Source organism: Pongo abelii, chromosome 20, assembly GCF_028885655.2.
Source record: "Pongo abelii isolate AG06213 chromosome 20, NHGRI_mPonAbe1-v2.0_pri, whole genome shotgun sequence".
Lineage (NCBI taxonomy): Eukaryota > Metazoa > Chordata > Mammalia > Primates > Hominidae > Pongo > Pongo abelii.
Genome location: NC_072005.2, coordinates 58,845,864 through 58,863,026, shown reverse-complemented (window position 1 = coordinate 58,863,026; position 17,163 = coordinate 58,845,864). Strand labels below are relative to the sequence as shown.

At 45.2% G+C, this 17,163-nt stretch overlaps 1 protein-coding gene and 1 pseudogene across 1 annotated transcript in view; both read right to left on the bottom strand.

Annotated features, from left to right (window-relative positions):
* Nucleotides 1-11,020: 11,020 nt before the first annotated feature.
* On the bottom strand, nucleotides 11,021-13,678 carry LOC112130170 (putative zinc finger protein 137; annotated as a pseudogene).
* The window catches only part of LOC103888671 (putative protein ZNF321), an 8,042-nt gene continuing 3,134 nt past the window's right edge, over nucleotides 12,256-17,163 (bottom strand). The window contains 3 exon segments of the mRNA XM_063720338.1: nucleotides 12,256-13,900; nucleotides 13,902-14,358; nucleotides 15,895-15,976. Of these exon segments, the coding sequence (XP_063576408.1) occupies nucleotides 13,852-13,900; nucleotides 13,902-14,341 (489 nt within the window). The 5' untranslated portion in view covers nucleotides 14,342-14,358; nucleotides 15,895-15,976 and the 3' untranslated portion in view covers nucleotides 12,256-13,851.

The following is a 17,163-nucleotide window of genomic DNA, read 5'->3' as shown; positions in this document are numbered from 1 at the left end:
TCTGGAAAGGGGTTACTAATCTAAGACGCATCCTCAGGGTTCATTAAACATTCATAGTGGAGGGCCAGACCCAGTGACTCATGGCTGTAATTCCAGAACTTTGGGAGACCGAGGCAGGTGGATCATGAGGTCAAGAGATTGAGACCACCCTGGCCCACCAACATAGTGAAATCCCATCTCTACTAAAAATTCAAAAATTAGCTGGGGGTAGTGGCACATGCCTGTAGTCCAAGCTGCTTGGGAAACTGAGGCAGGAGAGTTGCTTGAACCTGGCAGGCAGAGGTTGCAGTGAGCCGAGATCACACCACTGCACTCCAGTCTGGTCGACAGAGTGAGACTCTGTCTCAAAAAAAAAAAAAAAAAATTCAGAGTGGAGCCCGGGCCTGACCAACATGGAGAAACCCTGTCTCTACTAAAAATACAAAAATTACCCAGGTGTGGTAGTGCATGCCTGTAATCCCAGCTACTTGGGAGGCTGAGGCAGGAGAATCACTTGAACCTGGGAGGCGGCGGTTGCAGTGAGCCAAGGTCGTGCCACTGCACTTCACCCTGGGCAACAGAGTGAGACTCCATCCCAAAAAATAAAATAAAAATTATAGTGGAACAAGCCCTTACAAATGTAATGATACGGTAAATTATTCACAAACTATAATCCATCTGAGAGCTCACAGGAAGTCTAATTCTTTTTTGTTTGTTTTTGAGATGGAGTCTCACTCTGTTGCCCAGACTGGGGTACAGTGGCGTGATCTCAGCTCACTGCAAGCTCTACCTCCCAGGTTCACGCCATTCTCCTGCCTCAGCCTCCCGAGTAGCTGGGATTACAGGCACCTGCCACCATGCCCAGCTAATTTTTTGTATTTTTAATAGAGACGGGGTTTCACCATGTTAGCCAGGATGGTCTTTATCTCCTGACCTCGTGATCCGCCCGCCTCGGCCTCCCAGAGTGCTGGGATTACAGGCGTGAGCAACCACACCCGGCCAATAGGAAGTCTAATTCTCTACCATTCATCTTTTATATTACATTCTGCAGAATAATTACAATTCAAAATATGTTAAAAGTCATGACATATATCAAAGACCCACGGACATTTGGAAATGGCCAGTTACTTTCAGGTCATAAAATAATTTATTATATTATTGAAGGAGAAAGACTTCTTTACCAATGTTGACTTTCATGCTAACATTTGCAATGTTTTTATAATGTCTTTCTTAGTCATTTCATGATCTATAGGCAGGAATGGGAAACAATGGCCTACTTTATTAGGTGAAATCATTTCTCTCCATGTTCCTGTGAAACAGGGACACTATCTTTTGAAATTAATTACTGGCTGAATATTGGCTAATCCCAGCACTTTGGGAGGCGGAGATGGGTGGATCACTTGAGGTCAGGAGTTCGAGACCAGCCTGGCCAGCATGGTGAAACCCCATCTTTACTAAAAATATAAAAATTAGCCAGACATTGTGGCTGGCACCTGTAATCCCAGCTACTCGGGGGACTGAGGCAGGAGAATTGCTTGAATCTGGGAGGCAGAGCTTGCAGTGAGCTGAGATCCTGCCACTGCACTCCAGCCTGGGTGACAGGCAAGACTCCATCTCAAAAAAAAAAAAAACACACACACACACACACACACACAAAGAAAAGGAAACAGAACCAGACGGAGATTGTTGCCTATGTATGTGCTTCTGTGATGCTCCTCAAAAACCAGAATGGGCTGGGCATGGTGGCTCATGCCTGTAATCCCAACACTTTAGGAGGCCAAGGCAGGTATATCACCTGAGATTAGGAGTTTGTGACAAGCTTGGGCAACAAAGTGAAACCACATCTCTAATATAAAAATACAAAAACACACCAGGCGTGGTGATGCATGCTTGTAATCCCAGCTACAAGAGAGGCTGAGGCAGGAGAATCACTTGAACCCGTGAGGCAGAGGTTGCAGAGAGCCTAGATTGTGCCACTTCACTCCAGCCTGGATGAAAGAATGAGACTCTGTCTCAAAAAGAAAAAGGAAAAAAATGGCTGAATTAACATTTGTAAGGGGCTGAGGATAATGTAAAGCTGTGATATCAGTCATATTATTGCATACAGGGCATTCTTCACAGAGAGGGCCAGTGTGGAAGATAGGAAAGAAATGCTCTTCTAACCAATCATGAAATAGAGCAGTTCAAGACCTTAAGAGACTGCAGTTTTTATTGGAGGAGATTAATACGTTAATAGGAAGTGATTACACATACAGTAGAGGTAATGCAGGGAACATGTTAGCCACATCTCTATTGAATGACAGTAGCTGTAATGTAGCAAGATTGAGGAAAAATTGCACTTAATCTTGAACTTAAAAAGAGCAGTTACCGTGGTGATGGGGGAGGGGGGAGGGTAGCATTAGGAGATATACCTAATGCTAAATGATGAGTGAATGGGTGCAGCACACCAACATGGCACATGTATACACATGTAACAAACCTGCACATGGTACACATGTACCCTAAAACTTAAAGTATAATAATAAAAACAAAAAAAAGAGCAGTTACCACAGAGAAGAGGGATTTTTAGCTTTTTTTTTTTTTTCCTATTTGTAGAGATGGGGTTTCACTATGTGTCCCAGGCTGATTTTGAACTCCTGAGCGCAAATGATCCTTCTGCTTGGCCTCCCAAAAGTGCTAGGATTACAGGTGTGAGCCACTGTGCCTGGTCCAAAGTAGAGTTTAATTATTAAAAAAAAAAAAAAAAACCCACAATAGTAGGTCCTTGATTAGGAATCCTATTAAACTATTAGCATTACATTTTCTATTGTTTGTTTTTTGAGACAGTGTCTCACTCTGTCACCCAGGCTGGAGTGCAATGGAGTGATCACGGCTCACTGCAACCTCTGCCTCCCAGGCTCAGGCAATTCTCCTGCCTCAGCCTCCCTAGTATATGGGACTACAGGGGCACCACCACCATGCCCAGCTAATTTTTGTATTTTGGTAGAGATGGGGTTTCACTGTGTTGGCTAGGCTACATTTTCTATTGTTTTATTCAGAATGTATCACAGATCTCGTGTGTTAATAAAATTTAATTTTTTTATAACTATGAGTTAATTATGTTCCATCTACCTGCATAGCTTTATCTCAACTCTATAGGATCCTTCATGTCTAAACACAAACAATGCACCATCAGGTTGCTAAGGCTGAAGGATCTACAATTTTTTTTTTCTTAGACGGAGTCTTGCTTTGTTGCCATGGCTGGAGTGCAGTGGCATGATCTCAGCTCACTGCAAGCTCTGCCTCCCAGGCTCACACCATTCTCCTGCATCAGTCTCCTGAGTAGCTGGGACTACAGGTGTCCACCACCACGCCTGGCTAATTTTTTTGTATTTTGACAGAGACGGGGTTTCACTGTGTTAGCCAGGATGGTCTCTATCTCCTGAGCTCCTGATCCACCTGCCTTGGCCTCCCAAATTGCTGGGATTACAGGCATAAGCCACCACACCCAGCCTACAATTTTTCTTATGATGGAATTAAACATCATACAATTTGAGAACATACAATCACACCTTCCACTTCAGTTATCATCTCTGCAGTCGGCCTTAGGATACTTATACGAACATGATGAAAATCCCATAGCAGTGCAGTTTCACAGTCTGACAAACCTGCATCCCTATTGATAAGTGTGACTTGTATTCTTCTAAATGCCTTTCTCTTATGTCCCAAATGAACACATGGCATGCATTTTAATTTACATAAAGTAAAAATACATATATAGTAAGGATATAAAAAGTACCATGAGATAAAAGTAAATATGGGGAATACGAATAAAAATAACACAAAATTTAGCTGGGCAAGGTAGTGGCACGATTGTAATCTGCTACTTGGGAGGCTGAGGCAGGAGAATCGCTTGAACCCAGGAGGCGGAGGTTGCAGTGAGCAGAGATCACACTGCTACCCTCTAGCCTGGGTGACATAGCGAGACTCTGTCTCAGCAAAAAAAAAAATATATATATATATGTGTGTATACACATATATATATGTATATGTATATATATATGTGTATATACATATATATGTATATGTATATATATATGTGTATATACATATATGTATATGTATATATGTGTATATACACATATATATGTATATGTATATATATATATGTGTATATACATATATATATCTCCAGTTGCATCCATGTTATATTTATACCCAGCACTAGGCTTGCTGGATGATATGGCAGCTCAATGTTTAGTTTTTTAAATAGCTTATTTGCCTTATCTCTTTGCTTTCCCCCTGTTCCCACTAGCCAGACTCCTTTTCCCTAATTAGGACTCCACAGTAAATCCAAATATATTCTGAAGGCTATCTATGTTACAGGTTTTCTTACCACACCTGACAGAAAGAGAAAACAAAGAAAAGGTATAAAATAACTTATAGGGCCGGGTGCGGTGGCTCAAGCCTGTGATCCCAGCACTTTGGGAGGCCAAGGCAGGCAGATCACCAGGTCAGGAGTTAAAGACTAGACTGGCCAATATGGTAAAATCCCATCTCTACTAAAAATACAAAAAAAAAGTTAGCTGGGAGTAATGGCGCATGTCTGTAATCCCAGCTACTTGGGAGGCTGAGACAGAAGAATTGCTTGAACCCAGGAGAAGGAGGTTGCAGTGAGGCAAGATCGTGCTACTGCACTACAGCCTGGGTGACAGACTGAGACTCCGTCTCAAAAAAAGATAATAAAAATAATAAAAAATAACATACCATATAATTGGCCAGGTGTGGTGGCTTATGCCTGTAATCCCAGCACTTTGGGAGGCCGAGGCAGGCAGATCACTTGAGGACAGGAGTTCAAGACCAGCCTGGCCAACATAGCGAAATGCCGTTTCTACTAAAAATACAAAAATTAGCCAGGCATGGTGGCGCACACCTGTAATCCCAGCTACTCAGCAGGTTGAGGCAGGAAAATTGCTTGAACCTGGGAGGCGAAGGTTGCAGTGAGTCGAGATTGCACCACTGCACTCCAGCCTGGGTGACACAGTGAGATTGTCTCAAAAAACAACAACAACAAACAAACAAAAACCTTATAATTTGCAAATAAAAAGTATCTTTTCTAGTTACTTGCAGAATGCATGTAAAGTGAATTTAAAATTCTGCCATGATAAAAGTTTGTCTTATCAATTGGGTCACTCTTGCCATATCCAACTTATACAGGAGGTAAAAAGAAACTATTTAGGCAGATAGTAAGGGCAAAAACTCCTCTGCAGAGCTTCCCTTCTAACAAAAAGCTGCCCAAAATATCATTTTGTTCTAACAAAGAGCAGCCTGAAAAATCAATCTGCAAACATAGGTAAGCAAGCTGGAAGCTTACATGAGGGAAAGTCAGCAGCTGCACCAGTAGGAAAGGGGCTACCTTGGGGCTAGGCATGTCCACCATGGAAGCTCCATCTTTCCTTTTTTATTAGCATGAGTACAGTAAGAAAGAAATGGGCAATATGGCACACCTCAGGCAAAGAACCTGCATAATAAAAGATTGGCGAGGGGGCTGCCAGAAATTCATGCTGTATGCAAATGTCACATCTGGTCCTATGTAGATAAGACACTGCCTCCCCACCAGCTCTTCTATAAAACCCCTACATTTTACCAGGAATCTGCAAACCATTTTTCCAGGACCCCTCTCTGTAGCAGAGAGCTATTGACTTTCTTTCACCTATTAAACTTCCACTCTTAACTCCACTCTTGGGTGTCCACGTCCTTGATTTCTGTGGCCATGAGACAACGAACCTCATGTATTACCCAAGAAAATGAGGCTGCTTCACAACTAAACCAAAGTCAAGAGGACAGATGAAAAATGAACTCAGGACACAAACATTGCTTCAAGAATGTGATTCTCTGAAGTATGGCTGCTGAAATTTCCTGTTGTAACCAGAAACCCCTGAAACCAGCTTTTTGTTTTCTTTTTTTTTTTTTTTTTTGGACAGTCTTGCTCTGTCACCAGGCTAGAGTGAAGTAGCACAATCTCAGCTCAGTGCAACCCACGACTCCCTGGATCAAGCGATTCTCCAGCCTCAGCCTCTGAAGTAGGGGGGATTACAGGCACATGCCAAGATGCCCACTGATTTTTGTATTTTTAGTAGAGACAAGGATTCACCATGTTGGCCAGGATGGTCTCGAACTCCTGACCTTGTGATCTGCCCGCCTTGGCCTCCCAAGGTGCTGGGATTACAGGCATGAGCCACCGTGCCAGCCCAGATTTTTCTTATAGCTGCTAAAATAAATTACCTGGGACTTTAAAAATAGTTTGTGAACCAAGTATCTGAGACAAGCCTCAATCAGTTTAGAAAGTTTATCTTGCCAAGGTTAAGAGCATGCCCACAACGCAGGCTCAAGAGGTCCTAAGGTCATGTGCCCAATATGGTCTAGGTAGAGCTTACATTTTAGGGAGTCATGACATATCAATAAGTGTCAGATGTACATTGGTTAAGTCGGGAAAGGTGGAACAACTCAAAGCAGGGTCGGGGGGTGGATTCCAGGACATAGGTAAATAAGAGACAAATGGTTGCTTTCTTTTGAGTCTCTGATTAGCCTTTTGTACTTTGAGTAATTTTGTTCTCATATATTTTATTTTATTTTGAGATGAGATCTTGCTTTTTTGCCAGATACTCAGGAGGCTGAGATAGGAGAATCATCTCAACCTGGGAAACAGAAGTTGTGGTGAGCCGAGATCACGCCATTGCACTCCAAGGTGCGGTTGGGGAGAAATCCACAAATTTTGGTGATCAGAACTGAGGCATTCTGTGCTCAGTGGCACGAGAGAGTAGGAAAAACACTTTTTTTTTGTTATTTCTTTTTTTTTTGGTGGTGGTGGGACGGAGTCTCGCTTTGTCACCCAGGCTAAAGTGCAGAGTCAGAATCTCAGCTCACTGCAAAGTCCACCTCCCGGGTTCAAGAGATTCTTCTGCCTCAGTCTCCTGAGTAGCTGGGATTACAGGAACCCACCACCATGCCCGGCTACTTTTGGTATTTTTAGTAGAGACGGAGTTTCACCATGTTGGCCAGGCTGGTCTCAAACTCCCGACCTCAAGTGATCTGCCCTCCTCAGCCTCTCAAAATGATGGGATCACAGGCATGAGCCACAGTGCATGGCCTTTTTTCCTACTTCAAATAGGCAAGCCAACTATTTGAACAAGCAGAGAAGGCTCCGTGCAGTATCCCGCACCCCAGTTGCAAAGGAGGAGCAGCCCAGGTTTTCCAGTCTCTTGATTAGGTGTTCCAAGTACAGGAAATGGGATGGAACCAGCTAGGTCAAGGGGTAGGTGTATGGAGGCCTGAGATCTGATCTATAGGGACAGAGAATGGAGCATCAGATGGAATCAAGTACAGAAGGAGAGACCACAGGGGACAGAGACCCCTTTGCCACAGCCCTCCCTGTGCCAGAGTCAAGAAACCAACAAGGTTATGGAAGCCAGATGACAGGGTGTTGCCCATCAGGATAAAGACTCTGCCTTCACCTCTGAGCTGCAGCATCACTAGAGGACAAAAAAATCAAACTACTACACATCTAAAGAGCAGAGGGGCCTGGTGTGGTGGCTCACACTTGTAATTTCAGCACTTTGGGAGGCTGAGGTGGGCAAAACACCTGAGGTCAGGAGTTCAAAACCAGCCTGGCCAACATGGTGCAAGCCTGTCTCTACTAAAAATGCAGAAATTAGTCTGTTGTGGTGGTGATGCATGCCTGTAGTTCCAACTACTTGGGAGGCTGAGGCAGAATCACTTGAACCCAGGTGGCAGAGGTCGTCGTGAGATATTGTGCCACTGCACTCCAGTCTGGGCAAGACAGTGAGACGCTGTCTCAAAAAATAAAATAAAATAAAATAAAATAAATAACAGAGACATAAGAGGGGGCAAAGAAAGATGTCCACTCAGAGATCTCAGGATTTAAACTTTTCTTTTCCTGCAGAATTCTCCCACTTGCAAAGAGATTTGAAGGTGGAGCTTCCACTCTGCCCATCTGAGCTCTTATCTGCGTTTACACCCGTAATACATTCCCACCCATCTGGATTTTTTTTTATTTTCACTTCACTCTCCACAGTCCAGGGCTCCTTCCCTTGCTCCAACATGGAGATAACAGGTCAGAAAGACTCCTGCTTATAAAAAAAAAAAAAAAAAGGAAGATAATATGATGGAGCTTTTCTAGAGCCGCAGTCCTATGTTTTAGTAAGAAAGAAAACATTACAGATGGATCTAGGAAAATATTTCACAAATTCCTCCACTGACTGCCTCCTTCTGAATGCTTAGGGAGAATAATAATCTGTAATATGTGGACATCGAGCTCTCTTCCAAGAACTACTGAATCAAAAACACAAGAGTAGCAAACAGGGAAACGGATATCTTTTTGGTTTTTTTTTAGACAGAATTTTGCTCTTGTTGCCTAAGGTGGAGTGCAATGGTGCAATCTCAACTCACCGCAACCTCCGCCTCCTGGGTTCAAGTGACTTCTCTTGCCTCAGCTTCTCGAGTAGCTGGGATTACATTCATGCCCCATCACCCCTGGCTAATTTTGTATTTTTAGTAGAAACAAGGTTTCTCCATGTTGGTCAGGCTGTTCTGGAACCCCCGACCTCTGGTGATCTGCCTGCCTCGGCCTCCCAAAGTGCTGGGATTACAGGCATGAGCCTGGGCGATAGAGCCAGAGCCTGTCCCAAATATTAATTAATTAAATTAAAAGTATTATGTAATAACAGCAATTTTTTTCCCCCACTTCACTGCTCCACTTCCTACCCAACCCTGGGAAAAGGCAAGAGAGTGACTCACAACTGAATAAGTCACTGCTGTTTGTATAATTTAAACAAGTTTTAAGTTATTAGATTATATACAAAGAAGTCAACATGTCACGACTAATAATATCCAATGAACTAACCTACTCATCTGTACCCAAAGTCTCCCGCTCCTTTTTTTCTTTTGAGACAGTGTCTCACTCTTGACCAGGCTGGAGTGCAGTAGCATGATCTCGGCTCACTGCAGCCTGGGCCTCCTGGGCTCAAGTTTTCCGCCTACATCGGCCTCCAGAGTAGCTAGGATTACAGGTGCGCACCATCATGCCCGGTTAATTTTTTTTTTTTTTTTTTTTTTGGTCAGAGATTGGGGGGGGGCCTCATCATGTTGCCCAGGCTGTGCTCGAACTCCTGTACTCAAGCAATCCCCTTGTCTCAGTCTCCTATAGTGCTGGGATTACAGGCGTGAGCCACTGCGCCCAGCCCCTTTGTCTTCATTACTGTGCTTCCCTCGCTAATTCTGTACATATCTCTCATTCTCACCTTCTCTCTCTAGCTCTTGTTTTCTTGTCTTTTTCCCTGGGCTTCTACGCCTCATTTTTGCCCCTCTCCTCTCCTGCTGTTTATCCCCTTCTTCCCTTTATTCCTTCTCTTCCACCTCTTCTGCTTCATCCTCGCAACTTATTTAACTTCTTATTGTTCCTTCTCCCACAATCTTTGGATTGCCCTCAATCTCCATAGATTTCCGCCTCTTCTCCCATCTCTGCGCCTCCTCTGCTCTCCCTGTTACATTCTCTCTTCTCTGTTATACCCCCCTGTCCACACTTTATAGCACTCTAGACCCACAGTTGTCCCCCCTGCTGTGGTTCTCCCTCTGTTCTCTTTGCCACCAGCACCACTCTGCCCTGTCTGCCCTGGCTCCAAATCCCTCCTCCTCTCCCTCACTCTGACAAGCCTCCCTCTTTGCTGCCCCCTCCTTTCCTTGCTGTCCTTCATCTCTCTGTACATCCAGCTTTTCTCTACATTTCTCCAGTTACTTTTTTCTCCTGCTTTCTTTTCTTATCTCAGGTTTTATACTGCTCTCTCTCTCCTGATCCCTTTGGCCCATACAATTACAGGAGGGTTTGGAGTAAGATGCCTGCATCCCGGGGGAGCTCATTTTCCAGGGGCTGGAGCTGGGCAGACAAGAACACCCCGTGTCACAGGACAGGCCCCAGGCACCTTCCCAACGCGGGCTCGGGGGAAGCGGTGACGGCGGAGAGGAGACCTGTTGAGCAGCAGGGCCCGGCACGAGGAGGAAGGTGGGGGTCGATGGCGCCTTAAGACAATGGTGGGGTCTACAGGATCTCAGGACAAGGCAGAGGACGCAGTCTCCGCGGGAATGGGGGCACGGCGCTGTACTGGAGGGGCATTGGAAGGCGAGGGTGGGAGGCACCCAGGGCGGGAATCCACCTCACCTGTAAGGACTTTAAAAAGCGCGGGGCGTGAGGAGTTAGAAAAAGGGTTTGAGCATGAAAACTACGCAATAGAAAGTGTATACATTGCCCTATAGCAGCAAGACCAGAGACCGCACCAGCTTCAAGGCGATTTTAAACCCAAAAGGAAGTGAACCCCGGACTCTCAAAGGGACGTCTCAATTTGCTCTAGGTGAAGGAAGACGGGCAAGAATTTCCAGGTCTGTGGGGACCCCACGTCCCAGATACAGAAGCCCCGGGGACCTGGGACGCACAGACTTAATATAAGACAGAGAGAAACTCACGCGCTGCGGTGAGACCTTCACTCCACGCTGTCCGCTTCCAGGTTTGCGCGAATCTGCGCGCGCAGGACAGAAACCAGGCCTGGGAGGGGTCCACGAGGAGGTGGGCGGGGCCTGGGCAGGCCTAAGCGGGGCGCCAGCCGGAGAGACTTTGCCCTTTAGAACCGGCAGAGGGCGGGGCCAGGGCGGGACACTGTGAGTCAGTCTTGAGCCCAGCGCCTCTGTTTTTCGGGTTTTGGAAGGGAGACAGGCCAGGAAGGCTGAGGCATGATTCAAAAGCTCTGGAATTGTCTGGAACGGGGATGCAAAATAAAATGTGAAATGCAAAGTCCTGCCTGGGCAGAACTACGATTTCATGCTGACGAATGGCATGAACCTGGGAGGCGGAGCTTGCAATGAGCCGAGATCGTGCCACTGCACTCCAGTCTGGGCGACAGAGCAAGTCTCCGTCTCAAAAAAAAAAAAAAAAAAAAAATATATATATATATATATATATATATATATATATATAAACTTAAAACAGACAGGAAGCATCCCTGTGATACTAGGGGTAATATCACGGCACATCAGAAACTATCCACCAATTAGTACCCGGGTAATCTAGTCCTGCAGGGCAAGAGGATGACAGCAGTCAACACCTGGGGCTCAGCTGAGGAGAAAGCCAGGACCCGCCCCCTCCAGACCCTGCCCTTCAAAACACCACTTCCAGACCTTGCCCTCAAGATGATGATCACCCTCTGGCACGGCCTACAGGCAGCCTCCTCATTCTTGCCCCGCCCAGATTCTGTTCAAGGCCCTGCCCCTTCTAACCAGGTCCCACCTCTATGGCCACCTACACCCTCTCATAGCCAGGCGTGGCTGTGATCTGTCAGCCTTGGCCTCCCAAAGTGCTGGGATTACAGGCATGAGCCACCCCACCTGGCCCAATCTTCTTAACATAAACACTTTAATGTAAAAATGCTTAAACTCAATGTTAAGTCAACTCAATCTCAAGTCAATGCCTATTTGACTCTAATGTCAATTAAAGCTTTATGATCTTCTATAGTCACTGTAGTGGGAACAGTTATCTCAAAAATGAATTTTATGACATTCTGCAAGGATTGACCTCGGACTGAAGACCTTCCCACACTTCTGACATTTGTAAGATTTCTCTCCAGTAGGGATTCTCTGATGTCTAATGCTGTGTGAACGTGAAGTCAAGACTTTTCCACAATCATCACACTTGAGGTTTCTCTCCTGTATGAATTCTCCTGTTTTGCATAGGATGAAGCTTGACTGAAGACCTTGCCACAATCATGACATTTGTAAGGTTTCTCTCCAGTATGAGTTCACTGATAAACTGCAAGATATGATCGATGTCTGAAAATTTTACCACATTTATTACACTTGTAAGATCTCTCTTCATTATGGATTCTCCAGTGATTTGCAATGATTGTAGCATTACTGAAGACTTTGTGAAAATCATTACATTTGCAAAGTTTCCCTATACCATGGATTGCTTGATGATAAAAAGTGATGACTTCCCACTAAAGGCTTTGCCCCACTCACTACACGTGTAAGGTTTCTCTCCAGTATAAACCCTCTGACACTGTGCAAGGTTTGATTGTTGATTAGAAACCTTAGACAGTATGAAGCCTATGATGACATGCAAGGTGTGCTTTTCTACTAAAAACCTTGTAGGGACCAGCCCCACAGGGTTGGTTCGTCTCTCCCTGTGTGTGGTGATGAGAGAGTGTAGAAATAAAGACACAAGACAAAGAGATAATAGAAAAGACAGCTGGGCCCAGGGGACCACTACCACCAATGCGCAGAGACCGGTAGTGGCCCCGAATGTCTGGCTGCACTGTTATTTATTGGACACAAGGCAGAAGGGGCAGGGTAAAGAATGTGAGTCATCTCCAATGATAGGTAAGGTCATGTGGGTCACATGTCCACTGGATGGGGGTCCTTCCCTGCCTGGCAGCCAAGGCAGAGAGGGAGAGGAGACAGACAGAAAGACAGCTTATGCCATTATTTCTGCATATCAGGGACTATTAGTACTTTCACTAATTTGCTACTGCTATCTAGAAGGCAGAGCCAGGCATACAGGATGGAACATGAAGGCAGACTAGGAGTGTGACCACTGAAGCAGAGTATCACAGGGAGACGGTTAGGCCTCCAGATAACTGCGGGTGAGCCTGACTGATGTCAGGCCCTTGACAAGAGGTGGAGGAGCAGAGTCTTCTCTAAACTCCCCCGGGGAAAGGAGACCCCCACCCTTTCCAGGTCTGCTAAGTAGTGGGTGTTTTCCCTTGACACTTACGCTACCGCTGGACCACAGTTTGCCTGGCAACGGGCATCTTCCCAGACGCTGGCGTCACTGCTAGGCCAAGGAGCCCTTCTGCTGGCCCTGTCTGGGCATAACAGAAGGCTCACACTCTTGTCTTCTGGTCACACCTCACTATGTCCCCTCAGCTCCTATCTCTGTATGGCCTGGTTTTTCCTAGGTTATGATTGTAGAGTGAGGATTATTATAATATTGGGATAAAGAGTAATTACTACAAACTAATGATTAATGATATTCATATATCTCTAAGATCTATATCTGGTATAACTATTCTTGTTTTATATTTTATTATACTGGAACAGCTCGTGTCCTCGGTCTCTTGCCTTGGTGTCTGGGTGGCTTGCTGCCCACAAACCTTGCTGCATTTATTACACATGTAAGGTTTCTTTCCAGTATGAATTGTCTTATGCATTATAAGGGCTGAATTTTGAGCAAAGGTCTTTCCACACTCATGAAATGTGCAAGGTTCTCTCCAGTATGAACTCTCTGATGTTGTGCAAGGCATAAATTATGGTGGAAAACCTTGTCACAACCCTTACATTTGTAAGATTTCCCTCCAGTATGAAGTCTATGATGTGCAAGGTTTGCTTTTCTACTAAAAGCCTTGCCACATTCGTTACATGTGTAACGTATCTCTCCAGTATGAACTCTTATGGCACGAAAGGCATGAATTATCCCAGAAAACCTTGTCACAAACCTTACATTTGTATGGTTTTTCTCCAGTATGAATTCTCCTGTGTGTTTCAAGTTGTGATCCTCAACTGTAAACTTTGTCACATTCTTCACATTTGTAATGTTTCTGTCCAGTGTGAAGTCTATGATGACACTGAAGGGATGACTTCTGATTGAAGGTCTTGCCATGCTCATTACACTTGTAAGGTTTCTCTCCAGTATGAATGCTATGGTGCCGTGCAAGGTATTGCTTCTGATGAAACACTTTGCCACATACATCACATTTATAATGTTTCTCTCCTAAATGGGTTACATGATGTCTCCTTAAATGTGAGCTATAATTAAAAGCTTTGCCACACTCATTACATTGGAAAGGTTTTTCTCTCATGTGTACTTCTTGTTTTGTGTGAATAATGAAGAATAGAGGAAATTCTTCCCATACTTAATAGAAATATGGGTTTTGAGCCTACAACAAATTATTTGGGATGTTGAAGCTGAGGAAGCATCATTGATAGACTGGTCCACTTGATTACCAATTTTCCGTTCAGTCTGAAATACATGCAGTTCAGACAGATGCAAATGAAAGTTTAATCCAAGCTGATCTTTAATAGTCTTGTTTCCAGCATGCCTTTGATCATGTCTGTCTGTACTACCAGTCAACTCTTTGGTTTCTGTCATGGGTGCTTCATGGCCATTTCTTTCAATTTCTTGCCACTGAAACTCAAAGTCATAAATATCTTTCTTGATTTCTGGGAAGCAAAAATCTCCAATGTGATGACTTTCATGTCTTTCCAATGTCCCTGTGTGGAACACTTCTGCATTGCCTTGCCCTGTTGATGAGAACTCCATCATGGATTTTAAAGAGCTATCTAAAAAATATAAAGACCAATAGGTTTACAATTAAGTACAGATGGTAGGCCGGGTGCAGTGGCTCACACCAAAGTCCCAGCACTTTGGGAGGCCATGGCAGGCAGATCATGAGGTCAGGAGATCGAGACCATCCTGGCTAACATGGTGAAACCCTATCTGTACTAAAAATACAAAAAATTAGGCAGGTGTAGGGATAGGTGCCTATAGTCCCAGTTACTTGGGAGGCTAAGGCAGGAGAATGGCGTGAACCCTGGAGGTGGAGCTTGCAGTGAGCTGAGATCATGCCACTGTACTCCAGCCTGGGTGACAGAGCAAGACTCCATCTCAAAAAAAAAAAGTACAGATGGTAAATAATAGTTAATATTGAAATGTGTAAATATTACACAAAAAGTAATAGTTATTTTAAACGTCCCCAAAGTGATCTTCAAAGTTTAAGAACACCCCGTCTCTACTAAAAATACAAAAATTTGCCAGGCATGGTGGTGGGAGCCTGTAATCCCAGCTACTTGGGAGGCTGAGTCAGGAGAATCTCTTGAACCCAGGAGGTGGAGGTTGCAGTGAGTGGAGATCACCCCATTGCACTCTAGCATGGGCAACAAGAGCAAAATTCCATGTCCAGAAAAAAAGAGTTCAGTCAAGAGCCTCATATATATGAGACAGTGAGCCTGAATGATGTCCTCCCTAGGAGGAATTTCTACAGCAGTGACTGCTGCTTAGAGAGGATGATCATTAGTTTATGTAATGAGCACTGTCACAGTGCCAGTGAGAGACGCTTCTGTGATGCTCCTCAAAAACCACAACTGGCTGGGCACGGTGGCTCATGCCTGTAATCCCAGCAATTTGGGAGGCCAAGGTGGGCAGATCACCTGAGGTTGGGAGTTCGAGACCAGCCTGACCAACATGGAGAAACCCTGTCTCTACTAAAAATACAAAATTAGCTGGGCGTGGTGTCACATGCCTGTAATCCCAGCTACTAGGCAGGTTGAAGCAGGAAAATCGCTTGAACCTGGGAGGTGGAGGTTGCAGTGAGCCAAGATCGCACCATTGCACTCCAGCCTGGGCAACATGAGTGAAACTCTGTCTCAAAAAAAAAAAAATGAAAGGCCAGGTATGGTGGCTCACACCTATAATCCCAACACTTGGGCAGAGGCTGAGGCAGGCAGATTGCTTGAGGCCAGGAGTTCAAGACCAGCCTGGCCAACATGGTGATTCCCCATCTCTAATAAAAATGCAAAAATTAGCCAGGTATGGTGACATGCATCTGTAATTCCAGTTAGGTTGGAAGACTGAGGCATGAGAATCGCTTGACCCTGGGAGGTGGAGGTTACAGTGAGCCCAGATTGCTCCAGTGAACTCTAGCCTGGGCAATAGAGGCAGATGGAGTTTAAGATGAGAGGGACTGAGAAAAGGCATGAGTGAATGTGAGCAAACTTGTGAGTTAGGACGCTTCAGAATCACAGAAGTCTGGCTACCACAATACCTGGTATTTCAGAAAACAAGGAGACAGAAGAATCCACCGAGAAATATCACTTTACCTGAGGAAGAGCCATCCCTGGCTCCTTTTCTTTGCCCTTCTTGATGGCTTCCTTACATAGCATGAGTCTTTGGAAATCAATCCTGTGTGTAAAAAAATATGAGATTTAATTTTTCTTTTTTTTTTGAGATGGAGTCTAGCTCTGTCACCAGGATTTGGTTCAGTGGCATGATCTCAGCTCACTGCAACCTCTGCCTCCCTGGTTCTAGTGATTCTCCTGCCTCAGCCTCTTAAGTAGCTGGGATTACAGGCATGCACTGCCAGGCCCAGCTAATTTTTCTATTTTTACTAGACATGGGGTTTTACCATGTTGGCCAGGATGGTCTCGATCTCGTGACCTTGAGATCTGCCTAACCAAGCCTCCCAAAGAGCTGGGATTACAGATGTGAGCCACTGCACCCAGCCGAGATTTAGTGTTTAGAAATCACTCACTCCTTTCCCGTGACAAAACACACACACAGGGGAGACCTCACCAGGGACAAAGATGGTCCTCTACTGCCCACTGCACCAGAGATTATGCAGAAATAAGAACGTGCCACAGGAAGACCTACAAGGGTAATTTCAATTGGTTTTCAGATTTTGCTCCCCTGCTGGAGAAGTCCACACACACGCTGCAGAAGGACACAGATCTTCAGGGCACAGATCTGGCCCTAACCACACCCCATGCAGAGCACAGCCCCCTCACCTCCCTGTGGATCACAGACTGACCTCAGTTCTCAATATGGAGGAAACTGCCTTGATGTTCAATGCTGGACACAGATGAGAATCACCAGTGCCACTGTAAGTATTATTGAGGGTGGGTCCCATACTATGATAATAGCAATCTTTGATAAAACAGAATAAAAGATGTATTTGCAAAATGCCTGAGAACTGTAATGTGAAGTCAGGGTTGAGCTCCACTCAGAGGGTGCCAGCCCAGCACAGCCCCACCTTCTGGCTCTGCTCTCCACTTGGGGACTTGTTCCCACCAGGATCCAGTGAGCAGCAAAGGAACTAAAAGAATCACACAGAACAGGCAACATGGACCAGAGGTGGCGGTGAAGGTGGCGCTGCAATGTCAAGTGGGGGGGGGGGGCTGTGGGAGATCACAAAGGTTTCCATAGAGAAATTAATATCAGAACAAAGACTTAGGGAAGAAAGGCTGCTTGTCACTTGCAGCTGAGGGGCCAGAAAGTCCTAGGCAGAGGGACAGCCCAGGAGAAGGCCCTGAGACAGGAGCAACCTCAGTCCCAGAAGAAGGAAAGAGGCCTGTATGGCTGGAGCAGAGGGA